Source organism: Capricornis sumatraensis, chromosome 2 (assembly GCF_032405125.1).
Source record: "Capricornis sumatraensis isolate serow.1 chromosome 2, serow.2, whole genome shotgun sequence".
NCBI lineage: Eukaryota > Metazoa > Chordata > Mammalia > Artiodactyla > Bovidae > Capricornis > Capricornis sumatraensis.
The window spans coordinates 200,686,070-200,712,845 of NC_091070.1; the positions used below are offsets into that span (position 1 = coordinate 200,686,070).

The 26,776-nt window shown below is 38.3% G+C and overlaps 1 protein-coding gene across 4 annotated transcripts in view; it reads left to right on the top strand.

Moving 5' to 3' along the window:
• The window catches only part of PIK3R3 (phosphoinositide-3-kinase regulatory subunit 3), a 110,273-nt gene that overhangs the window by 50,154 nt on the left and 33,343 nt on the right, over positions 1-26,776 (top strand). For all 4 annotated transcript variants that reach the window (XM_068964360.1, XM_068964357.1, XM_068964358.1 and 1 more), the window contains 2 exons: positions 21,508-21,616; positions 23,709-23,807. In XM_068964360.1, the coding sequence (XP_068820461.1) occupies positions 21,508-21,616; positions 23,709-23,807 (208 nt within the window). The remainder of the gene's footprint in view (positions 1-21,507; positions 21,617-23,708; positions 23,808-26,776) is intronic.

Here is a 26,776-nt window from a genome sequence, read left to right on the forward strand (position 1 = left end):
CGTGCACTGCGATGAAGAGCTGTCCTTGCTCACCACAAACAGAGAAAACCCATGTGCAGCAACGAAGGCCTACCACAGCCAAATAACTAAATAAATCTTAAAGGGAATTTCCGGGTGGTTCAGTGGTTAAGACTGCGCTTCCAGTGCAGGGGGAGTGGGTTTGATCCCTGGTCTGGGAATAAGATCCCGCATGCTGCACAGCACAGCTGAAAAATAAAAACTTATCAGACAACTTTTCAAACTCTTATTATATTATAGTCCATTGGTCTGCCTTGTACTTTAGTGGAATTCTTAGCCATACATGATTTTAAAACATCATAAATTGTTGTAGTCCATTTGGGTTACATTAACAAGAATATTTTAGACAAGGTAGCTTATCAACAGCAGAAATTTATTGTCCACAGTTCTGGAGGCTGAGAAATCTATAATCAAGGTGCCATCAGATTTGGTATCTGGTGAGAACTCAGTTTCACATTCATAGGTGGCTATGCTCTCTGAGTCCTTATGTGGTAGAAGGGGGGTCTAGACTGCTAAGGGAGGTCTCTGGGGTCTTCTTTTATAAGAATCCTGATCCCATTAATGAAGGCTACATCCTCATGACCTAATCACCTCCCAGAGACCCCCTCCTCCAAAAAACATCATATTGGGAGTTAGGGTTTAACATATGAAATTTGTGGGCATATGTTAGGCTGTACCCTGCAGGCCTGTAAGCCCTGCCTGTTCTTGCCCCACTTAAAGACTAAAGAAAGAGCTTGGAGTCAGCAACAGAGATATCAATAGTTTCATAGGTGGGTGAATCTTACATAGACAGCAGATGGCTACTGGAGGAAGGGGAGGTGGGTGATTCACATCATGTTGGCTCATTGGTTACCAGGGAAACCAACAGAGGGGGATAGGCCTTTGATAAGCTATCACAGTGGAGATAATTCTGCTTTAAAGATTGAAAAGATCACTTGCTGGTGTGGAGCAGGTGATTGATTAGATTCTATGAATAACATGAAATCATAAGTCATGTGAATAAAGTGCAGGTGAAGCAGGGACTGGATGGCCTGGTCGTACACAATACACACAGTCAGCCTGTAGCGGTCTTTTTGAGAATATTGGCTGACTTAATTATGTAGGTCTTCCAACATGTTTTCACATTTAATTCTGCAATATTAAGTAAACATATTAATACCACTGTTGACCTCACTAGTAAAGTTTTAAAGTATTGGGAAGCTTTCAAGTTTTTCAGAAGTTGTAATATTCTTTTGAAAGCTCAGTTTTGTTATAATGGCAGCAAATACTATCCATAGTTTTCTGTAAAGTGAGAGCCTTTATTTTTAAGAAAAATGTCTGCCAAATACCCATCTTAATAATTATAGTTTGTTAGCCATTTTTAAAGTTAAAAATAGAATTCTGTGGAGAAAATAGCTTTCAAGTCAATCACTTAAGTGTTTTTCTTCAACATAACTGTCATATAATGTTGTGCAGAACTGCTTTATATGTATTTTTCATTTTGTCACATAGAATATTAAAAAGATATTAAGGTCAAGGTTTATAAAATTTTAGGTATATATATTTTAATAATAAAATAAATATAGCAATGTAATAAAATATTTTACTACTTTATGTTGGACATTTTTGAGTCCAACTGACTTTTTTTTAAGACTCAGATGTGTGACAATAAAGAATTGAATGACTAGAATGATAAAATAGTACAGTTTAATTCCACTGCTTTTATTTATCTTTTATCCAGTATACTTATACACTCTCAGTGAACCATAACTAAGTAAAAAAGGAAATACTAACATGAAAATAGTTTTGATTTTTATTTTCCTTGAAAAAAGTCTCAGGGGCTCTTGGGGGTTTGTGGAACACACTTTGAAAACTGTTGCACTGTCATCAGGAGAAGAGTGCTTTTTCTATGTCATGATGATTTTAGTGGGAATCATCTTAGCCATTTATTTGGTCCTGTGTAGGAAAACGAAAGGAAATGATTATGATTGTGCAGGTAAAAAAATTGTTCTAATATATACAAAATATAAGATTTATAATTTTAACCATTTTAAGTATGCAGTTCAGTGGCATTAAGTAAATTCATGATGCTGTGCAACCAATACCACTGTGCATTTCCAGAATTTGTCATCATCCCTAACAGAAAGTCAGTACCTTTTAGACAGTAATTCCTCCATTCTCCCTATCCCACAGGTCCTCTACGTTTTGTCTCTATTAATTTGCCTCTGCTGGGAGCATCATTTAAGCTGCATTAACAGTGTTTATCTCTTTTTGTCTGGTTTATTTCACTTCGCGTTATGTGTTCAGGATTTGTTCATGTTGTTGCTTGCCTCAGAATTATGTTCTTTTTTAAGGCTGAATAATAGTCCCTTTATTTGTATACCACATGCTGTCGGTCTGTTCTTCTGTTGATGGAGTCAGCTTGTTTCTGTCTTCAGCTATTGTGAATAATGCTGCTATGAACATTGGTGTACAAGTATCTGAGCCCTTGCTTTGAATTCTTTTGAGTATATGCCTAGAAGTGAAATTGCTGGATAATCCGGTAATTTTATATGTTTAACTTTTTAAGGAACCACAGCATCTGTACCATTTTTACATTCCCATAGCAGTGTACCAGGGTTCCAATTTCTTCAGATTTTTGCCATCACTTGCTGTTTTGTTATTTTGATAATAGCCATCCTAATGGATATGAAGCAATAATTCATTGTGGTTTTGATTTGCAGTTCCCTAATAAATGATAATCTTTTCATGTGTTTATTGGTCTTTTGTGTATCTTCTTTGGAAAAATATCTATCATGTCCTTTGGCTATTTTTTAGATTGAGTTGTTTGTTTATTAGCTCTAGTAGTTTTTTGTTTTATTTTTGTTTGATATTTTCTATATTTAGAGTATGTCATCTGCAAATAGAGGTAGTTTTGCATTTTTTTTTTTCCATGCTGCCTGACTTGCAGGATCTTAGTTCCCTGATCAGGGATTGAACCCAGGCCATCTCAGTGAATGTACCGAATCTTAACCACTGGACCACCGTGGTATTCTCTTGCTTTTTTTTTTTTTTTAATTCCCTTTTTTTTTTTTTTAAATTTTTTACTTTATTTTACTTTACAATACTGTATTAGTTTTGCCATACATTGACATGAATCCGCCAGGGGTGTACATGAGTTCCCAATCTTGAACCCCCCTCCCACCTCCCACCCTATTCTCTTGCTTTTTAATTTCCAATTTGGATGCCTCTTATTTCTTTTTCTTTCCTAATTTCTGGCTAGAACCTCCAGTCCCATCCAACTTTTACATCATTTTACTCAGGTTTCAAAATCCTGTGAGAAGAGATTCAGTTTGTTTTATTCAAATTACGTGTCCATCCCTGGATCCCTTAGCCTTGGGGATAACAGGATACCTTGATTTACCAAGACATGTACAGGGAAGGAGTCATTCTACCAGGTGAAAGTGCAGTACTGTTATAAAGAAGGGCAGATGGCTGGGTCAACAACCAAAAACAAACAAACTGCCATTCACTCCAAGGCCCTTTTTGGTCACAGTTGATTGGGCAAATCCAGGATTAGAACCCAAGTCCTTTGATTCATAGGCCAGTAGCTTTGTTCTGTATTCTAGCAGTTCTTTATTATACATTAACCATGAATTAATTTTCTTAGAATGCTCAGTTCACTTTGTTTGAATGTTCTTTGTTACCAGTTGCCACAATTTAATAAGGCTTTCAAGCAGCGTTTTCTGTTACACAGAAAAAAATTTGTTGGATAATATTGAATTTTTTATAAGTCCTTATGTTAATCTAAAAATTTATGTTCAACATGTGTATATGGCATTTCATGTTAAGTTTTTATTCTCTGTCCAATAAGACTCATGGCATGTATCAAAACTTCATTTTGGCATTTGCATTTAAACATTTCTCTATTTTAATTTATTTAGGATGTTGACTTATAAAGGGATGACCAGCTTCATTCAAAAGCATCTCCCAAAACATGTTGTAGATTATTTTCTTAAGAAAGGATCATTCATTCCTGTATAAGAAAGAGGTTGTCTTTGAAGTGGTTAAAATGTGGCTCCAACCCTTATTAGGGCTTCCCTGGTGGCTCAGCTGGTACAGAATCCGCCTGCACTGTGGGAGACCTGGGTTCGATCCTTAGGTTGGAAAGATCCCCTGGAGAAGGAAAAGGCTACCCACTCCAGTATTCTGGCCTGGAGAATTCCATGGACTGTATATAGCCCATGGGATTGCAAAGAGTCAGACACGACTGAGTGACTTTCACTTCACTTCCAACCCTTATTAGTTGGGCATGGACTATATATCTTTTTGTGCTTCAGTTTTGTATTTGTAACATGGGTATAATAATAGTATCTCCTTTATAAGATTATTGTGAGGGTCAGATTAACTAATATGTATAAAGCACTTAGAACAATGCTTGTCAAATAGTAAGTAAACACTCAGTGAATATTAGCATATGTCCCCACTTGGAGAGGCATCTTGGTCCCAATATTTTTCAATAAGCTCCACACAGCAAGATTTGTAGTGTTTGTTTGCTTTGATAGATTTAGGGTAAATTAGTATACCAGGAGGGCTTCCCTGGTGGCTCAGATGGTAAGGAATTCACCTGCAATGTGGGAGTCCTGGGTTCAATCCCTGGGTTGGGAAGATCCCCTGGAGGAGGGCAGGGCAACCCACTCCAGTATTCTTGCCTGGAGAATCCTCATGGACAGAGGAGCCTGACGGGCTTCAGTCCATGGAGTCACAAAGAGTTGAACATGACTGAGCAACTAAGTATAGTATACCAGGAAATTTCATTACTAACTCAACAAAATACTCACGAGCTTCTGACATTTATTAGAAACTATATTAGGTACTGAGGTTACAATGATGACTAGTATATGCTCTTACTAGGAGCTTGTAGTCTACTGGGAATCACAAAAGAGCAAGATATTAATAGAGACTGACCAGTACTGTAATAAGAATAAGCAAGCAGGTTATCGAATAGAGGGACACTGAGTCTTGCCAGGAGAGAGAGAGGGCATTTGAGAAGTTTCCTTGAAGAGGTGTCGAAAATGAATTACATATAGGATTTACCAGGTAGAAATTGGGTGGCTGGAGATAAGATTTGGAGATCTACAACATGAAACTACCCCTGTAAAGTGTAGAGAACATAGTGTTGCAAACTTACTGTATACAGGTAGCTATGAGTGAAGCAGACTGTATATTTTAAACATGTGCTACACTAGCAAAATCAAAATGATAGCTGATACTTGGCCTTAGGTATCTTGGAAGACCCTAGGGAGTAGTTTTTGCTTTGTGGCAATATGGGTTTAGAATTTCCAGACCTTCAGTATTTTAAGAGAAGCCTGAAATTAAGATTTTGTGTCATTTCAGTTCAGTTCAGTCGCTCAGTCGTGTCCGACTCTTTGCTACCCATGGACTTCAGCACACCAGGCTTCCCTGTCCATCACCAACTCCCGGAGCTTGCTCGAATTCATGTCCATCAAATTGGTGATACCATCCAACCATCTAATTCTCTGTCATGCTGTTCTCTCGCTTTCAATCTTTCCCAGCATCAGGGTCTTTTCTAATGAGTCAGTTCTTCGCATCAGGTGGCCAATGTAGTGGAGCTTCAGCTTCAGCTTCAGCCTCAGTCCTTCCCATGAATATTCAGGACTGATTTCCTCTAGAATTGACTGGTTTGATCTCCTTGCAGTCCAAGGGACTCTCAAGAGTCTTCTCCAACACCACAGCTCAAAAGCATCAATTCTTTGATGCTCAGCTTTCTTTATAGTCCAACTCTCACATCCATACATGACCACTGGAAAAACTATAGCCTTGACTAATTGGACTTTAGTTGGCAAAGTAATGTCTCTGCTTTTGAATATGCTATCTAGGTTGGTCATAACTTTTCTTCCAAGGAGCAAGCGTCTTCTAATTTCATGGCTTTCAGTCACCATTTGCAGTGATTTTGGAGCCCCCAAAATAAAGTCTGTCACTGTTTCCACTGTTTCCTCATCTGTTTGCCATGAAATGATGGGACCAGATGCCATGATCTTAGTTTTCTGAATGTTGAACTTTAAGCCAACTTTTTCACTCTCCTCTTTCACCTTCATCAAGAGGCTATTTAGTTCTTCTTCACTTTCTGCCATGAGGTTGGTGTCATCTGCATATCTGAGGTTATTGATATTTCTCCCGGCAGTCTTGATTCCAGCTTGTGCTTCATCCAGCCCAGCATTTCTCATGATGTACTCTGCATAGAAGTTAAATAAACAGGGTGACAATATACAGCCTCGATGTACTCCTTTCCCAGTTCGTTGTTCCCTGTCCAGTTCTAACTGTTGGTTCTTGACCTTTATACAGATTTCTCAGGAGGCAGGTCAGGTGGTCTGGTATTCCCATCTCTTGAAAAATTTTCCATAGTTTTTGGTGCTCCACCCAGTGAAAGGATATGGCACAGTCAATAAAGCAGAAGTAGATGTTTTCCGGAATTCTCTTGCTTTTTCTATGAACCAGTGAATGTTGGCAATTTGATCTCTGGTTCCTCTGCCTTTTCTAAATCCAGCTTGAACATCTGGAAGTCACGGTTCATGTATTGTTGAAGCCTGCCTTGGAGAATTTTGAACATTACTAGCATGTGAGATGAGTGCAGTTGTGTGGTAGTATGAACATTCTTTGGCATTGCCTTTCTTTGGGATTGGAATGAAAGCTGACCTTTTCCAGTCCTGTGGCCACTGCCGAGTTTTCCAAATTTGCTGGCATATTGAGTGCAGCACTTTCACAGCATCATCTTTCAGGATTTGAAATAGCTCAACTGGAATTCCATCACCCTCACTAGCTTTGTTCGTAGTGATACTTCTTAAGGCCCACTTGACTTCACATTCCAGGATGTCTGCCTCTAGTCTGGTGATCACACCATCGTGATTATCTTGGTCGTGAAGATCTTTTTTGTACAGTTCTTCTGTGTATTCTTGCCACCTCTTCTTAATATCTTCTGCTTCTGTTAGGTCCATACCATTTCTGTCCTTTATTGAGCCCATCTTTGCATGAAATGTTCCCTTGGTATCTCTAATTTTCTTTAAGAGCTCTCTAATCTTTCCCATTCTATTGTTTTCTTCTATTTCTTTGCATCACCGGATATTCAGTACTGAAGTCAGATTGATTATGTTCTTTGCAGCCAAAGATGGAGAAGCTGTATACATTCAGCAGAAACAAGACTGGGAACTGACTGTGGCTTAGATTTTGATGTGGAATTCCCTAATTTTTAAGTGTTGGGAAACCAAAACACTCTGGGAGTAGAGTTTTGGGGAAAATACTAATTGTGTGGTCAAACAATACAGTTCTGACCACTAAAGTCAGCCTTGTGGATTGCCAGTTTGTGGTGTCTTGGTCTAGAGTGGTGGGATGGACGAGGCAGCTAGCCTGGGAAGAGGAGCCAGTAACAGGTTTAGAAAGAATGACCAGAGAGATAGAAAAAGCATGCAAAGGTATAGGGTCTCTGATGCTGAGTAAAGAGGGTATTTCAAAGAGGAGGGAATTAGTAGTAGTATCAGATGCTGCAGATAAGGAATGAAAACTGTCTTATCACGTTTAGCAGTTGGGTCACTGCCTTGGGCAAAAATGTTTCAGTGGCGTTGGGAGGCAGGATTGAAATGCATTCAAGAGGAAATTTAAATGGTGACACAGGTAGTATGCAGCTCTTTGATAAAAGTTGGGTAGAAAGAGAAGTTATAGGATGAGTCCTTAATTTGGGACTTATGGATCCTCCTCCATCAGTATTATATGCACACTGTGTATGTGTGTACATTTTCTTCTGGACAGAAGTCTTAAAGGTTTCATCAGCTTTTCAAAAGAGTTTATAACTCCAAAGAACCACTTGTGTCAGGAGGCCTGTAGCTGAGAGATTTGGGTGTATTTATGAGCTTGTAGTAAGGAGCCAGTAAAGCATGAGCGACTGGAGAGTAGGAATAGGGTGCTGGAGAACTGTTGCCCCTCTGGTGGTAAAAGGAGATGAGATCTGGAGTATTAGGTAGAAGGACTAATTTAGATAAAGAATGGGTACAGATGCATATATATTTATAGGTAAATGGCAGGAAACTGAAGTAGCTCAGTTCACAATGTTTATTTTTTCTGTTATATAGTATATTTTTAATATGTAACATTATTTTGTAATATACAAGTACAACGTATATAATATATAACATATATTTATAGTATATGTTTGTTGTTTCTGTTATATAGGTCTACCAAAAGATGAGTGAAGAGAGGTGGAATATGATGTTTGAGGAAGGTGGAGAAGGTTTAAAATACCCATAGTGAAGAGTGAGAAAGAGGCAAATATAGGGAAAGTCTTTTGGATTACATTGAGGGGTTCTGTGTGTGACTGGAGATCATTATTAGTAAAACCAAACTGAAACTGTGTCCGCATTTTCCCCATCTTGCAGCCTAAAGAGAGAGCAGAAAAAGCATGAAAATGGATTGAGCTGTGATAGGGGTCTTGCCAGCCAGGTGCATTTAGGAGAATAGGAGGAATAAAAGAGATGAGAGTATTAGTTGAGATCAGGAGGGAGTGAATACCAGCATTGTATCGAAAGTAATGAGTTCAAGGAATTGGAAATCTCATAGAAGTGGAAGAACAGGGGGAGAACTGGAGTAAGTGAGAAAACTGTAGAGATAGAAGTCAGAGTGCATTTATGAGATTAGGACTGGGGTTCTTTCCCTAGTTTGTTTTTGGGTTTTTTTGTTCTTTAATCAGAATTACCAGTTGTGTTTAAAAAATACAGATGCCCAGGTCTTATTCTGAATCAACAGATTCAGAATCTGTAGGGAGTTGGACCAAGGCATCTTCATTTAAAAAGTTTTACATGATTTAAATAAATTTTTTTAAAGTTTACATATAGTAAAATTTACTTTTTTTGGTGTACAGTTCTGAGTTTTGACAAATGCATAGAGTAGATAGGAGGAGCAGGCATGGTGAGGAAGGTACATTTGTTTTTGACCATCTGATTTCTTGTTACACTGAAGATGCAGCCCATGGAGTTAAGATTATTACACTGAATTAACATTTTTTGATCACTTTCTGAAGTCTGGATCAGGAATGGGCATACTTTTTCAAAGAGCCAGGTATTAAATACTTTAGGCATTGTGTATGCTTAGTTGCTCAGTCAGGTTTGATTCTTTGAGACCCTTTGGACTGTAACCTGCCAGGCTCCTCTGTCTATGGGATTCTGCAGGCACGTATACTGGAGTGGGTTGCTCCAGGGGATTTTTCTGACCCAGGGATTGAACCCATGGCTACTGTGTCTCCTGCCTTGCAGGTGGAATTTTTACCCACTGAGCTGTTGGAGAAGCCCTTAGGCATTGTAGGCCATTTATGGCCTCTATTGCCTGGTTTATGTGTGTGTGTGTTCCCAACTATTAAAAATATGTAAAAATACATTCTTTGCACTGTACAAAATAGGCAAAGGGCCATCATGTACTGACCCCTGGTACACAATCAGTACAACAGTAAGTCAAGCTCTGATTTGTAGTATTTGCTGATTCTAGACGTATAGAGACTCCTGGGGCTGATTTCAAGCTACCAGTGTGATATGCTGAATGCAGAGTTTGAAAGAGATGTGCAGTAGCACAAAGTATTTCTGCTGTATTAATAAACTAGATGTAAATTACTTTGAATGCATAGTTGATAAAATATTGTAGCTGAAGCTGCAACACTTTGGCCGCCTGATGCGAATACCTGACTCATTGGAAAAGACACTGATGCTGGGAAAGATTGAAGGCAGAAGGAGAAAGAGGGTGACAGAGGATGAGATGGTTGTATGGCATCATCAATACAATGGACATGAACTTGAGCAAACTCTGGGAGATGGTGAGGGACTGGGAAACCTGCTATGCTGCAGTCCATGGAGTTGCAAAGAGTCTAACATGACTGAGCAACTGAACAACCACAACAAATGCCATACACACATTTTCCCAGTATAGATATATCACAGTTACAATTGTTTCTTAAATTATCTTTTAGTGTTTACACTATTATAACTATGTAAGTAGCGTTCATGTCATTTGTATGTTATGATTATATTTTGTTTATTATATGTTTTTGGAATTAATTATTGCCTTAATTTTTAAACATTTGCTGAATTCTTTTTATGTGCTTATGACAGTGTTATTCTCATATTCCATGACAGAACTATAAAACTCATCACAGGGGGGTTAAACATGAGATAATCTATTATTTTAATTTTTTCCTTCAATACACCTCCTTAGTCCCCCATTGTTCTCTTGCTAGAATCCCAGTTATTGTTTCCAGCTATCCTCCTGATACTCTTGTTTTCCTAGTGATTACTTTTGCTTCTCTCCTGTGTTGGTGTCCATTTTCCTGAATCCTACACCATTTTCTTCTAGGTTTATTTCTTCATTTTGCTAGAGGACATTGTAAAGGAGCTTCTTAAGAAAGGTACTAAGAGAAGTTTCCTGAGACTTTGTATGTCTGAAAATGACAATTCTACGCTCATGTGTAATTGATAATTTGGCAGGATATATAATTCTTGGTTGAAAAGCCATTTTCCCTTAGAACTTGAAGGTTTTCCCTCCAGTATTGTTAATTTGCAGTACTGCTGTTGAGGAATCCAAAAACATTCCAGGCCTTAGTTCTTTGTGATCAGCCTTCCCCCGCTACCCCCACCCCATCCAGCTATGATAGATTTTAAGATCTTCTCTTTATTGCTTAAGTGAAATTCCACTGAGATGTACCTTGATGGGGATCTTTTTCATTCATTTTTTGGGATTCTTGGCACTTTCCTTTTGGAAATGTATGTCCTTCATTTCTAAGAATTTTTTTTTCTTATTGTAAATGTTTCTGTTTTTTGGAACTTCTTTTAATTCGGTTTTGGGTCTTCTTAGTTTATTCTCTAATTCTCTTGCCTTTTCTCCTATTTTTCATTACTTTCTCTTTCTGTTCTGCTTCTTGGGAGATTTTCTTAACTTTATTTGCTAGCTTGTCAATTAAAGTTTTTTTAAAAAAAACTCTTTTATAATTTCAGTATATCAGGGCTTTGTTCTTTAATGTTACTTTGTTATAGATCTTCTTTGTATTTCATAGATGCAGTATTTCCTTTTGTATTTCTGATATGCTTTTTTGGTCTGTAGAAATTTTCTTCTTGAATTTTGGTTTACGCTTAAGTTCCTTTTGTTTATTTATTTATTTATGGCCTTCTTTAATGTTATTGACTTTCCTTATATGTCTCATAGTTTTTTATTTTAAAAAAAACCCTGAGGTAAATATGCATAATGTAAAATTTATTATTTTAACAGTTTTTAAGTGTGCAATTCTGTGGCATTAAGTTCTTTGACACTGTTGTGCAGCCATCACTGTCATCCATCTCCAGCACTTTTTCGTCTTACCTGACTGAAATTTTGAACCCATTGAACACTGACTCTCCATTCCCCCACCCTATCAGCCTGCTGCTGCTGCTGCTAAGTCACTTCAGTCATGTCCGACTCTGTGTGACCCCATAGACGGCAGCCCACCAGGCTGCCCCGTCCTGGGATTCTCCAGGCAAGAACACTGGAGTGGGTTGCCATTTCCTTCTCCAGTGCATGAAAGTGAAAAGTGAAAGGGAAGTCGCCCAGTCATGTTTGACTCTTAGCGACACCATGGACTGCAGTCTACCAGGCTCCTCCGCCCATGGGATTTTCCAGGCAGGAGTTACTGGAGTGGGGTGCCGTTGCCTTCTCCCCCCATCAGCCTAGGCAAGCACTATTCTACTTTCTGTCTCTATGAATATGACAGGCACCACATATAAGAGGAATTATGCAGTGTTTGTGCTTTTGTGACTGGCTTATTTCTTCAAGGTTCTTCATATCTCCATGAAGACGTGTCTTTAAGATTTGTCCTTGTGTAGCATGTTAGATTTTTAAAGAGTTTGCTTTCTCTCTCTCTCTTTATTTTTTGGTTGTGCCATGCAGCATGTGGGATCTTAGTTCCTCTACCAGGGATTGAACTTGTGCAGTGGAAGTGTGGAGTCTTAACCACTGGTCCCCCAGGGAAGAGCCTAAAGATACTGAATAGCTGTATTGAAGCTCCATGTAAGTAGGAAGGACTTAGTAACTGGAGGCCTTCACTGAACGGTGTTAAGATGATGAATATCTTTTTTAAAAGAGCATCTTATTTTACTTACATATTTTTAAAATTTTATTTTATCTATATTATTTTTGGCTGCACTGGATCTTGCTGCATGGAGGCTATTCTCTAGTTGTGGTGAGAATAGTTGTGGTTATTCTCTTATTGTGGTGGCTTCTCTTGTTCTGGAGCATGAGGCCCTCGCATGGGCTTCACAGCTGAGATCTTATCAGTTTCTCCAGAGAAAAATCTCTCTAACTGATACCTTGGGGTAGAAGCTCTGTGGCTCATTGTTTAGAGAACTGAAATGGGGAAGGGGTTTGGGAAATCTACCTACTTTGTAGACTTTTCGTTAACTTTGCTGTTTTCAGTAAAGGATTTATCTCTTGACCCAGTTGCACTTGGTGTTCCCTGAGTCCAGAGCCTCTGTAACTGTTTCTGTGAACTGATGAGTTGACAGGTAGCCTTTGTGTAGGAAGAGGGAGAGGTAGCTGTTTGATGGCATGGGGGCTGGGGAGGAGAACTGGGGATCTTGCTGCTCTTTGTGTACACTTTCAGTCAGTTCTCCTATTTTTGGCCCCTTCCCTCAATTCTCCCTTTAGAGATACAGTGTGCCTCCAAGTCCTGGTCTTTACAGAGTACAGTGGTGTGATTCCTTTTTTATTGGATTTTCTCTCTTCAGGCTTAGGTTTCAATTTTTTGCAATCTACCAAGTCAAATTCATTTGGTTGCTCTTCGTGTGTTAAAAGTTTTGTTGCTACCATCTGATGTTGTTTCCTCTGATCGCTTTTGCTATTGAGTGCTTATACCTTTAAAATATGTATTTTATTGCCAATTTGGAATGATTAATAGAGGGACTGAAGAATCACATGTATTTAATCTACTGTGTTCTAGCTACTGTTCTATACTTGCCTAATTTTTTTTTTTTAGCTCCATAAAAACTTTTCAAAGAGAATCTGTAAGCTCCTTATTTCTGAAAAGCTTGGACTAGCAGCATTGGCATTACCTGGGAACTTGCTAGAAATGCAGAATTCCAGGCCCCAACCCATACCTAGCAATCAGGGTTCTATATTTTACAGCATCCCTGGGTGATTTATAAGTACACTAAAGTGTGAAAAGTACTGTTCTGATTCACTGTGCCTGCTACAACGCTTGACGCATGTTAGGTGTCTTCTATCGGATAATCAGAAATTTACAAAAGACGCTATAGTTAGAAATACTGTTTTGGGATCAGCATATAGGTATTATTTATAGAAGCTATGGGAGTAGGTGAGAATATAGTTTAAAAGAAGGTCAAGGAAATGTCAGTTGTATGGATGAAGGAAGAGAGGGCTTTCTGGGAAAACTGAGCGAGAAAGAACAGAGGCCTTGAGTATACAAGATGTAGGAAAATGAGCAACCTTCCACGAGAATGGGCTGCAAGGTTAGAAGTGTCTTTAGGGAGTGCAAAACTTCAGAAATGGCTAAGAAGTGGGAAAAAACACTTTCTGGGAAGACATTCAAGTTACAGAATAGTTTAATTAGAATATGGGGAGAATAATCTAGGCGGATGCTCCAGAAGACATAATGGAATGATCAGCAGTGAGAAGATGGTGTAGTGATGAATTATCTTGAAGTTTATCCTTTTGAATTACAAAGTCCATAAGTATAAAGACTGTGTCTATCTAGTTCATTGCCATATTCCCAGCTCTTAGAACATAGGAGGTATTCAATAAATACTTGTTACATACGTATGGAATGATGATAGATTGTAAAAATAGGCCAGCATTTCATTCCTTCTTATTGTGTTCTTTTAGCAACTTTATGTAGAAACAGCTTTGTAATCATTTCGTTCTACTTGTATTTCTGCAGATGAGAAAAAATACAAGGAGGCTGTGGGCAGCCCTCTGTAATAAAGGTGACATGTTCATTATCTGTTGGTAGTGGAGCTACCACAGAACTGTCATTATCCATAAATAGCAGCTTCCCTGTGCTGCTGGTCAACTCAGTTCTGTATAGAGCTGCCCCAGAGAAGGAATACAGACAGCAGCAAGTCTTTGTGGTTCCTTTCAGTGATTTGGTTCTTGTTGGGCCCTGCTGGTCATGGCATTCAGTTCAGTGAGGACTTGGTTTGACAAGCCCAGTGTCTGAACTTTTCCCAGGAGAGAATCGGTTGTTCTTTTTGCTGGGTTTCAGTTGCTCTTACTGGGTTTCCATTGCACCTTACTTTCACTTTTATTGCAGTATTCGCCTTGTTCTGCTGAGAATTATGGTCATGTGTTTCTAAGTGTCATTCCCTCTAGATTTCTTTTGAGTGTCTTGTCTTTGTACCTTTCATAGTAATAGCACAGTTCTTTTGTATAGCACAAGTTTAAACTATTAATCCTTATAAGTGGAAGAATTTTAAATTCTGTAAAATTATATTTCCAACTGTAGCTACTTTTATATGCCACATCCCTTTCAAAGAAGATAGGTATAAATAAGTAGCTACTTAGGAAAAAAGAATGGATTATAGCAAGCTCTCCCCATCTAGTCATTTTAGAAGTCTAATATTTGTTTTTTTTAAATAATAGCTTTTTTGAAATGTGATTCACATACCATTCAGTTCATCTACTTAACAAGTATATAATTCAGTAGTGTTTAGTATATTCACAGAGTTGTGCAGCCATCACCACAAGCAATCAGAACGTTTTCATTACCTCCCAAAGAAACCTGCATACATTAGCTGCCATTCCCTTTCCCCCTTTAGTCCAACCCTACACAACCATATACTTTGTTGCTGTAGATTTTCATGTTCTGGACAATGGAATTATACAATATGTGGCTTTCATGATTGCTTTTTGTTTCATTTAGTCTAATGTTTTCATGGTTCATCCATGTTACAACATGTTTTGATTCCTTCTTACTGCCTAATAATATTGTATATATATATTCACACATACATACACGCTACATTTTATATATTCATTTACCTTTGATGGATATTTGGGTTATTTCCAGTTTTTGGCTATAATACAGCTTTGAACATTTGTATCCCGTTTTTTGTATGGTTTTATGTTTTCTTTCTTTTAAAATATAGAGCTAGGATCCAAATTGCTAGGTTATGTGGTGACTCTTCATTTAACCTTTTCAGGACCTGCTAGGCTGTTTTCCAGCCAGTTGCATCATTTTACATGTCCATCAGCAGTGAATTGAGAGTTCCAATTTCTTTACATCCTCACCAACATTTGTTGTTATCTGTTTCTTTGATTATAATTATACAAGTAGGTCTTAGGTGGTATTTCATTGGTTTCATTTTCATTTCCCTGGTGGTTAATACTGTTGAATATATTTTCATGTGCTTGTGGGCCATTTGTGTATCTTCTTTGGAGAGATGTCTGTTCAGATGCTTTGCCCATGTTTAATTTTAGTCATTTTTTGTTATTAAGTTGCAAGGGTTCTTTATGTGTTCTAGATACAATTTTTTATCAGATATATAATTTATGAAGATTTTCTCCCATTCTGTGGGTTGTCTTTTCACTTTCTTGATGATGTCCCTTGAAGCACAGAATTTTAAATTTTGATGAAATTCAGTTTTCTATTTTTTCTTGTTTGTGCTTTTGATGTCATACCTAAGAAACTGTTGTCTAATCCAAGGTCATGAAGACTTAAGCTTATTTTCTTCTAAAAGTTTTATAGTTTTGGCTCTTAACATTTAGGTCTTTGATCCATTTTGAGTTAATTTTTAAATACATACAGTATGAGAAAGGGGACCAACTACATTCTTATATTTGTGTTGTTCCCTTTTTCCTACAATATTATCTTTAACTTTTCTGTTAATTAAAAAGTTTTTGAGCAATCTAAAACTTACAAAAAAGTTGAACGTATAGTAGAAATAACTTGGTTTCTAGAACCATTTAGAGTAGGCTGCCGACATGATAGTCCAACATGTCCATGTTTGTATTTCCCACAAATGAGAACTTTCTCCAACATAACCACAATACAGCTATCAAAATCAGAAAATGAACAATGATGCATTATTACCGTCTCATCCTCAGATTCCATTCAGGTTTTTCCATTGTCCCAGTAATGTCCTTTATAACAAAAAGATCCAGTCCAGACTCACACGCTGTGTTTAATTGGCATGATTCTCTAGTTTTTCTCAATCTAGAACAGTCCCTCAGTCTTTCTTGAGTTTCCCGACCTTGATGTTTTTGAAGATTCCAAGCCAGTTATTTTGTAGAATGTCTTTCACGTGTGGTTGGTTTGTCTCATGTTTCCTTATGACTAGATTCAGTTTATGTACATTTGTTGTGTCTTTGGTGCATCCTGTTGATGGCCCGTGATCTCACCATTACTGTTGGTAGTTACCTTGATTGCTTGAATAAGGTTTGTTTCCCTAGTTTCTCCACTATTATATTAATCTTTTTACTTTCCTGATTAATAAGCATTTGTGGGAAGGCCTTCAAAATTATATAAAGCTTCTGCGTTAATCTTTCTGTTTTTTCATTTATTTGTTTACATCTGTGTGGACACATGGATTCCTGTTTTGTTTACTGGTTCATATTCCCTTACTATTGTTATTTGTATTGATGCTCCAGTCATTCCAGATTGGGTAGTAGGAGCCCCTTCAAGCTGGCTACTTTGTTGTTTTGTCATGGCCCCTCATTCTTTGAATATTTGGTTATTTTTTGTCACAACATGATGTTCCTGGTTCATTTGGTACTTGGTTTACCCCACCCCAGCCGTTTCTCCACAGAGCCCTGGTTCCTTTTAGTAGAGAATGGCATTAGAAGCCAAGAACTGGGTGTTAGGTGTGCATATTAGGACTTTGCCAGTTCTAGGACATCTTAGAGGAAAGAGCTAGGAAATAGTTGTATTTTCTGTAAGCATAGACATTTACATGCATCTGTCTGTCTGTCTGTTGATTTCCATGAGTTCACATCAATAGCTGAAATTGCAGTCCAAACCAGAGAGTTCATTCTTTTTTTCTACCTTTATGTATTTGTAACTTCCTTTTTACACTATTATCTTTAGTAGTTTTGCTTACTAATATTTGGCCCATTTCTCTGTATTTAGAACTGGACATGGAACAACAGACTGGTTCCAAATAGGAAAAGGAGTACGTCAAGGCTGTATATTGTCACCCTGCTTATTTAACTTATATGCAGAGTACATCATGAGAAATGCTGGGCTGGATGAAGCATAAGCTGGAATCAAGATTGCCAGGAGAAATATCAATAACCTCAGATATGCAGATGACACCACCCTTATGGCAGAAAGCAAAGAAGAACTAAATAGCCTCTTGATGCAAGTGAAAGAGGAGAGTGAAAAAGTTGGCTTAAAGCTCAACATTCAGAAAACGAAGATCATTGGCATCTGGTCCCATCACTTCTTGGGAAATAGATGGAGAAACAGTGTCAGACTTTATTTTTTGGGGCTCCAAAATCACTGCAGATGATGATTGCAGCCATGAAATTAAAAGACACTTACTCCTTGGAAGGAAAGTTATGACCAACCTAGACAACATAGTAAAAAGCAGAGACATTACTTTGCCAACAAAGGTCCGTCTAGTCAAGGCTATGGTTTTTCCAGTAGTCATGTATGGATGTGAGAGTTGGACTGTGTAGAAAGCTGAGTGCCAAAGAATTGATGCTTTTGAACTGTGGTGTTGGAGAAGACTCTTGAGAGTCCCTTGGACTGCAAGGAGATCCAACCAGTCCATTCTAAAGGAGATCAGTCCTGGGATTTCTTTGGAAGGACTGATGCTGAAGCTGAAACACCAATACTTTGGCCACCTCATGCGAAGAGTTGACTCATTGGAAAAGACTCTGATGCTGGGAGGGATTGGGGGCAGGAGGAGAAGGGGACGACAGAGGATGAGATGGCTGGCATCACCAACGCGATGGACGAGAGTTTGAGTGAACTCCGGGAGTTGGTGATGGACAGGGAGGCCTGGCGTGCTGCGATTCATGGGGTTGCAGAGTCGGACACGACTGAGCGACTGAACTGAACTGACTCTGTATTTACCCAGTGTTGCATAGCTATTTCTGCATTCCCCCTGCTACCTCTCTTCCCCTGCCCAGTTAGAAACTCTTTTCCATCCTAATCTGGCTTTGGCTCACTGTGTTGGGATGCCTGACTCCTAGGTCTGTGTCCTTATTGGCTTGGTCTCCAACACTCTGTGCCTCCAGGCCCTGCTCACTGCCCGTCACTCAGCTTCAACACTCTGTGCCACGCTGCCCTTGTGAGGACTGCCTCCTCACCCGCCGGAGCTCCGAGGTCCTTGCTGTGCTGCTGCCCTCATGTGAGGACATAGTCCTCCCACGCCTGCTTTGGGCTCTGACACCAGCTCTTGGCTGTCATGACCAGTCCCCTTCTTAATGGCTTTTGGACTGAATTGTTTGGGAAGGGGCTTCATGTTGTCTTTTGAGAGCGAAGTTTCTTGTACATCTGTTAGAATTCAAAGTTAGTATTTTATTTTGTTTTTTTTTCTAATTTAGAACTATTTTATTTGAAGAGATTTTCTTCTGTAGTTCTAGTTGTAAACACAGAACAAATGCTGTTTGAGTGCTTCAGAGGCATCATTGTATTTAAATGAATCATGTGATATGTTTACATCTTAAGCCACACCTGAAATCAAAGACTCAATACAATGTTTTTCCCAAAGAAAGTATCAGTCATAACAAAACATAACTACTCATTCTGTAGATTATCATTTTTCCTAACATGACCACTAAATGTGAAAACGTTGTGGAGATACCTAAAGAGCCGCTATATATATATTTCTTTTTTAGAGAAAATGGCACCATAATGCAAAATACATTTTCTTTTTCTTTACTAGTAATAAACTGTGACATCCATTTGACAAAATACTGTCCAGCCCTACCAAAGTTATTTCAGCATCATTGCAAATCAAAACTGACCATTGTTCGTACTTACTCTGTATCCTGTAGGGAAAGGATAAAATAGTGTATCAAGTGCAGAAGTTAGCCTGTGTCAATTGGTGTGTATTTTACATTGTGTTAACACCAGAAATTGAAAAATAAGTACTCTTATGTGAATGAAACATATCCTTGATAATTATCACAAAGGCAAAATCAACTGACTTTCAGTCAGGACTAGTGTCTCACGTCCAGTTCAGTTTGGTTGCTCAGTTGTGTCCGACTCTTTGTGACCCCATGGACTACCAGGCCTCCCTGTCCATCGCCAACTCCCACAGTTTACTCAAATTCGTGTCCATTGAGTCGGTGATGCCATCCAACCATCTCATCCTCTTTCGTCCCCTTCTCCTCCCAACTTCAATCTTTCCCAGCATCAGGGTCTTTTCAAATGACTCAGTTCTTCACATCAGGTGGCCGAAGGATTGAAGTTTCAGCTTCCACATCAGTCCTTCCAGTGAATATTCAGGACTGATCTCCTTTAGGATGGACTGGTTGGATCTCCTTGCAGTCCAAGGGACTCTCAAGAGTCTTCTCCAGCACCACAGTTCAAAAGGATCAGTTCTTCGGTGCTCAGCTTTATAGTTCAACTCTCACATCCATACATGACCACTGGAAAAACCGTAGCTTGACTAGATGGACCTTTGTTGGCAAAGTAATGTCTCTGCTTTTTAATATACTGTCTCGGTTGGTCATAACTTTTCTTCCAAGGAGCAGGTGTCTTTTAATTTCATGGCTGCAGTCACCATCTGCAGTGATTTGGGAGCTCCCCAAAAGAAAGTCTGTCACTGTTTCTACTGTTTCCCCATCTATTTGCCGTGAAGTGATGGGACCAGATGCGTGATCTTAGTTTTCTGAATGTTGAGCTTTAAGCCAACTTCTTCATTCTCCTCTTTGACTTTCATCAAGAGGCTCTTTAGTTCTTCTTCACTTTCTGCCATAAGGGTGGTGTCATCTGCATATCTGAGGTTATTGATATTTCTCCCGGCAATCTTGATTCCAGCTTGTGCCTCATCCAGCCCAGCATTTTTCATGATGTACTCTGCATAGGAGTTAAATAAGCCGGGTGATAATATACAGCCTTGATGTACTCCTTTCCCAATTTGGAACCAGTCAGTTGTTCCATGTCCAGTTCTAACTGTTGCTTCTTGACCTGCATACAGATTTCTCAAAAAGACAGGTTAGGTGATCTGATATTCTCATCTCTTGAAGAATTTTCCACAGTTTGTTGTGATCCACACAGTCAAAGGCTTTGGCATAGTCAATAAAGCAGAAGTAGATGTTTTTCTGGAACTCTCTTGCTTTTTCAGTGTTCCAACGCATGTTGGCAATTTGATCTCTGGTTCCTCTGTCTTTTCTAAATCCAGCTTGAACATCTGGAAGTTCACAGTTCACACACTGTTGATTTATTTATTTTTATTTTAAAGACATAGGTATAAACACACCCTTGAATAGCTTGCTAAATACCTGCTTCCCTGGCCTTGCTGCTCCTTTTCCTGTTGACCAAGCTGCTGAGCCCTCAGCTACATAGGCTGTGGTGCCCAGCCAGTGTGTTTAAATAAAACACTGGAAATTGAAGTACAGAGAAGACTGGAAAGTAGTGAGAAAGAGCATACTGTGAAAAACAAAATCCACAGGATATGATGTTCAAATTTAGAGACGAGGTGGTTCATGATGATTATTGGGGACATAAAATAGTGGACAGATTGGCCAGGACTGAAGAAACAAGAGGGCCAGGGAGCCCCGTTGTGCCTGACAAAGGTGGGCATCCTCCAGATGGAGAGTCTTAATTACATCCGTTACAGTGAACATCTTCACAATGCTGTGAGCTCTTCAACGCCAGGTGCATGGCTTCCTTATGTCTGTGTCCCCACTATTTAACACTTTCATGCATATGGTGGATTTTTAATACATGTATTTGGGAACCAGGAAACTGAGCTGAATCAGCTCACTACTTTCAAAGCCATTTTGGGTGATGTCTGTTCATTCACTCCTCTACCTAAGGCAAGGGTGACAGACTCATCTCACTCTGATGAACTGATAATGGATACCTGGAAGCATTAATGATACAGATTTTGAGGGGACTCCCCTGGCAGTCCAGTCATTAAGATTCCATGTTTCCACTGCAGGGAGCATGGGTTCAATCAATGGCACAGAAGAAAGCAGTACCACTCATTCACAGTGCCACCTTGAAAGAAGGGTGGCACAGATGTTCTCTACTCCCCACCCTGGTCTAGAAGAAAGGCATCCAACAAGAAGTTAGTATTTTATAAGAAGGAAAAAAACGCAGATAGCCTGAATATTTCATTTTTTCAGGCAATTATTGGTAGAGTTCTAAAAGGATTCTTTCATTGGCTAATGTTTAACCTGTAACATAAAATAATCCTTATTTTGATTTATAATTAATCTGGAACCTTAATGTACATTGGTTAATGAACTGTATTTAAGGATATTAGAAAGCAAATATTAATTTACATTACAAAATAATAATATTAATTTCTCTTCTAGCTCTTCCACCAAAGCCTCCTAAGCCAATGACTTCAGCCATTACAAATGGAATAAAGGACAGTTCTGTTTCTCTTCAGGATGCAGAATGGTACTGGGGGGATATTTCAAGGTAATTAGACTAAGTATTATAGTTGAATGGAGTTTAAGAAATAATTCTTGAGATTAGTAGTTTAAAAAAATATTTTTAATGCCCCACAAGTTGTCATTTAAAGATTAGCATTTAAAAAACTGTGTAGGAGAACCTTTTAAATTTTCTAAATGGTTTTCTTCCCACACATACAAAAAGACAAAATAATCTTTAAATTGTAGGTATGGTTATTACTTTTAATACTGTATTGAGGATAGGGTTCTGAATAAGTGAAACTTATACATTTAGGATAGATGTATGTGTTTTGGGATAAAATATTTATCTGTGCTTAATTTTCCTTATGTTTCTGTTTCTAAGGTAATGGTTCCTCAGCTTTTGCACACATAAAAATCAATGGAGTAGGGTTCAGGAATCTGCATGTATAACCTCCCCAGTTGATTTTTATGTCTCTTCACCTCCTTTTGAGAAACAGGACTCTAGAACAGATTTGCCTTTTGGGTAAAATGTGGTTTTGGAAATCTCAGAAGGAAGAGAAAAAAAAGATATATCTATATTTTATAGATAAATACATATATATATTTTAAATTCCAACATTGTATTTTCTTGTTTTTAAAAAGTTATATCCACTTTTGCCAAATCAGATTTCAAATTGCTTCTGTATTCCTCAATATGCTTGTCCTTCTCTTTCTCTTGTCTGTTCTTTCCCATTGCCAAAGTAGCACTCATTTGTTTTTTTTCTATATCATTTTAATCATCTAAAGATGTACAGCTCAGTGGCATCAAGTACATTCACATTATTGTTCATCCATCGCCACCCTCCATCTCTGCAAGTGTCGTCTTCCCACAATGAAGCTCTGTACTCATTAAACACTAACTCACTTTTCCTTCTATTTTCCCCAGCACCTGCCTTTTCTTTCTGTGAATTTGACTTTTCTGGGTACCTCATATAAGTGGAATCATATAACATTTGTTCTTTGTGTTTGACTTGTTTTACTTAGCATAATGTCTTCAAGATTAATCCATGTTGTAGCATGTGTCAGAATTTCCTTTTTAAGGCTGAATAATATTCCATTATATATACCTACAACATTTTAATTTATTCATTCTTATGGACATTTGGCTTTGATGAACACTTGGGTTATTTCCAGCTTTTGGCTATTGTGAATAATGCTGCTATGAACATTGATGTATAAATGTTCAAGATTCTGCTTTCAGTTCTTTGGGCATGTACCCAGAAGTGGAATTTCTGGGTCATACAGTAATTCTGTATCTAATTTTTAAAAAAAGACTTAATATATTTGATATTAAACATAAAATTTAAATTTTAGCAACATACAAAAAAAGGATCTACTATATTTACATACTTCCCTGGTGGCTCAGAGGTGAAAGCGTCTGCCTGCAGTGTGGGAAACCCGAGTTCGATCCCTGGGTCAGGAAGATCCCCTGGAGAAGGAAATGGCAACCCACTCCAGTATGCTTGCCTGGAGAATCCCATGGACAAAGGAACCTGATGGGCTGCAGTCCATGGGGTCGCAAAGAGTGGGACGCGACTGAGCGACTTCACTTTCTTAATTTATGTTTTAAGACCATGTGGTTCTGTAACTCAGGATTCTTTGATGTCCTGCCATTTTCTTTGAGTCTTCTAGTGTTGTTCCTTAAAGTCCTAAATCATCTCTGCAGAAGAAATTTTTTGTCAATATAAATTCAAATTGGAGAGTATTATTGAAAGATTGTGAACTGAGTAAATTATCCCCACTCTGATATGACCCAGCTGCCACTGTTGGTTAAACTTAATCTTTCTAAACAGCTGCTGTTTTTTTCTGACACTCTACAAGTTCATACCTGCCTAAGGAAGCCCTAAAGGCTTAATGGAAACAGGTATTCCCTACAGACAGTTGACACCTGGAAGAGTTTAAAAATCAAATACTCATCCTGGGATTGCATAACACCGAAAATCAAAACAAAAGCATATCTGGGGGAGGAACTAAATGACCTCTGACAGCCCCATGATTCTGTAATCTTAGACCCCACCTCCCAATTAGTCTTAGTGATAATATGTGAAGAAAACAACCAACACTTAAAAAATTTTTTTTCCTATAATTCCTTTCTTCAGGGAGGAGGTAAATGACAAATTACGGGACATGCCAGATGGTACCTTCTTGGTCAGAGATGCCTCAACCAAAATGCAGGGAGATTACACTTTGACCTTGCGGTGAGTATTTTTTAGCATTTTGTCTAGTGTTCTACTAGCATGATTTATTTCTGGTATACAAAGATGCCTGCATTTTATTTAAATCTTTATATACAAATTTTTTCATATTTTTATTTAATTTATATACATAATTTTAGTTGTTTGGCTAACTATCTTTTTCCTACACATTTAAATATTTAATACTAAAAAGGCAACAATTTTTATTTTTATGTAGCAGTAAAACAAAAAGCTTTAAAATCCCTAAATATGATGAAGTAAGATGTATACTGTTGACCTTGAGTGAAGTAGAAGTCATGGGCACAGCCTAAAGTTATTGATGATATGCTGGGAATCCACCCCTCCAATAACTCTATTGTTTTCCTTAATCTAGACTTCAGAGAGTAAAACTCAACATAATTTAGGTTGATGAGGATGGGTAGCGGATAAGACAATTTTCATGCCCTCCGTGTGGACATATTAGAATCTCATAAGGTGGATGTATCAGTCTTTATATTTACAAAGATGGGACGTATACTTAAATAGATTAGGGAAACTGTATTAGATATTTCTACATTTAGTTTTAACATTTAACATAGCCTAAGGACAATAAAAGAAACTGCCTGCCAATATAGGAGATGTGGATTTGAGCCCTAGGCTGGGAAAACCCCCTGGAGAAGGAAATATCAACCCACTCCAGTATTCTTGCCTGGGAAATCCCATGGACAGAGCAGGCTAGCAGGCTACAGTCCATGGGGTCACAAAAGAGTTGGAAACCACTTAGCGACTAAACAGCAACAAGGACAATAAGGTCTTGCATTCTGTTTTGTTTTTTAAAAAGGGACTGTCTAAAGAATAATGGCAACAATAACAACTTCCTTGTACTAAGCATTTTACATGCAGTATCTATATCAAAACAACCTTATGAAGTAGGTATTGCTAATACTATTAATATTTCCATTTTATAGATGAAGCAACTGAAGCTTAACTTGGTTAAGAAACTTGTCCTAAAGACACTTAGCTCGTAAGTGTCAGAGGACAGGTTCAAACTCAGACTTATTTGTCTTTTTGCCGCCTTTCCAGCCTAGCATCTTTAGGAAAAATAATCCCACATTTTATCCTAGAAATTTGGGATTACTATGTATCAGCTTCTGGTAAAGAAATTAAGAAGTTAATGAAGCTAGGACTTCAGCTGTGCTGAGGAATAATCCGTGTTCTGTAGTGATTCATTCAACATAATTTTTTCCCATTCCAGTCAGGCTTCTGTCTCTACTGCTGTTCACCGACTGCTGGACCAATGGCCACTTCTCTCTTCTTACCTTTCTGACCTCTTAGCAGCATTAGTCATAGACGTGTCTTCTTAGAAACAGTTTATTGTCGTGGCTGTTCTGACATCACACTCTCCTAATGTTCTTCCTAACTTATTTGAGATTATTCCAGGGCTCAGAACTGGGCTTCATTCTCTTCTCCCAAGAGTGAGTATTCATTCTCCCAAGGTGAGCTTGTCCTGTCCCATGGCTTTAAAGTACATCTTCATAGTGATGATTCATGAGCCTTATCTTGTAGCTCTGACCTTCTGAACTCCAGATGCATATACCCAGCTGCCACTCATAGCTAGAGCACTTACTAACTTTAATATAGTCAAAGCAGAATTCTTGATTCCTAATGTGGCTCCCCCTACCCAAACTATTTCTCTTCTAGTGTCCCTTTTTTTTCAGAAGCAGAACCACCATCTCCATTACTACCACTGTTTTGTGCTACTCGAGTCACAAAATCTTTTTTTTCCTCACATCCAATCTGTCATTAAACAAGCCCTGCCAACTCTACCTCCAAATCTATATCTATAATCTCTTCACACTTGTCTACCATCCAAATCTAAGCCACCATTTTCTTGCTTGATATTTCATAGTTACCTCCTAACAGGTTTGGATATGCAGAAAGTTGGAGAGAGGTTGCAGGATTAGGTAGCAACAGAAACAAAGATATGGAGGTGAGAAACTGTAGAGTTCTGTTCTGTGAGATGCAATTCCATTTGGCTAGAGAGTAACATTTGAAGAGGGAAAAGTGGCAGGGGTTAGAAAGTTGGAAAGGGTCATGTTGAAGAGGGCCTTGAATTCTAAACTTAGGAATTTGTGTTTAATATTGTATGGAGGCAGGGGGAACCGTTTCATTTTTCAATGGAGATGTTTTACAGTTAGACTGTGTTTGAATAGAAAAAATAAAGGATGGAGTTAGATGGCTGTTATGAATTGAGAGGGAATGATGTTCTAGAATTAGGTTTATTCTTTAATCATTTAATATTGTTAAGTGCCCACAGTGTTCCAGGAAAAGAAAACACTGGACAAGCCAAAAATGGTTTCTTGTCTATAGTGTTTATATTTTGGGGTTGGTAATAGTCAGGGAGAGGGAGACAAAAGAAACACATTAAAAAAAAATGAAATAGTTCCCTGGTGGTCGAGTGGTTAGGACTCTAGCATTCACTGTGGGGTTGGGAAATAAGATGCTGCAAGCCATGTGACACAGCCAAAAAAGAAAAGAAATACCAAATCACTTTGTTGTACACCTGAAACTAACACAATATTGTAAATTGGCTATAGTTCAATTAAAAAAAAATGAAAAGAAGTAATTTCACAGTATATGAAGGGCTATGTAGGGAATACATAATGTATACATAACAGTTTTGAGGAGAGCCTGTCTGAGGATATGACCTCTGAAAACTGAAGTATTAGAAAGAGCTGGCCAGAAAAGTGTTCCAAGGAGAGGGAACAGAAAATGCAAAGACACTGATTTTGGAAAGATCTTGTGAATCCAATAAATGCAGATACCGATGTTCCTGGCTTTCAGTGTGAATCAGAGTAGTAGGAGATGAAGTTGAAAGTGTGAAAGAGCCAGATGCAAAGAGCCTAATGAGCCATGGTAAGAAATTTGAACTTTATTTCTAAGTGCAAAAAAAATAAAATAAAAGGTTTTAAGCAGGGCAGTAACGTGATCAA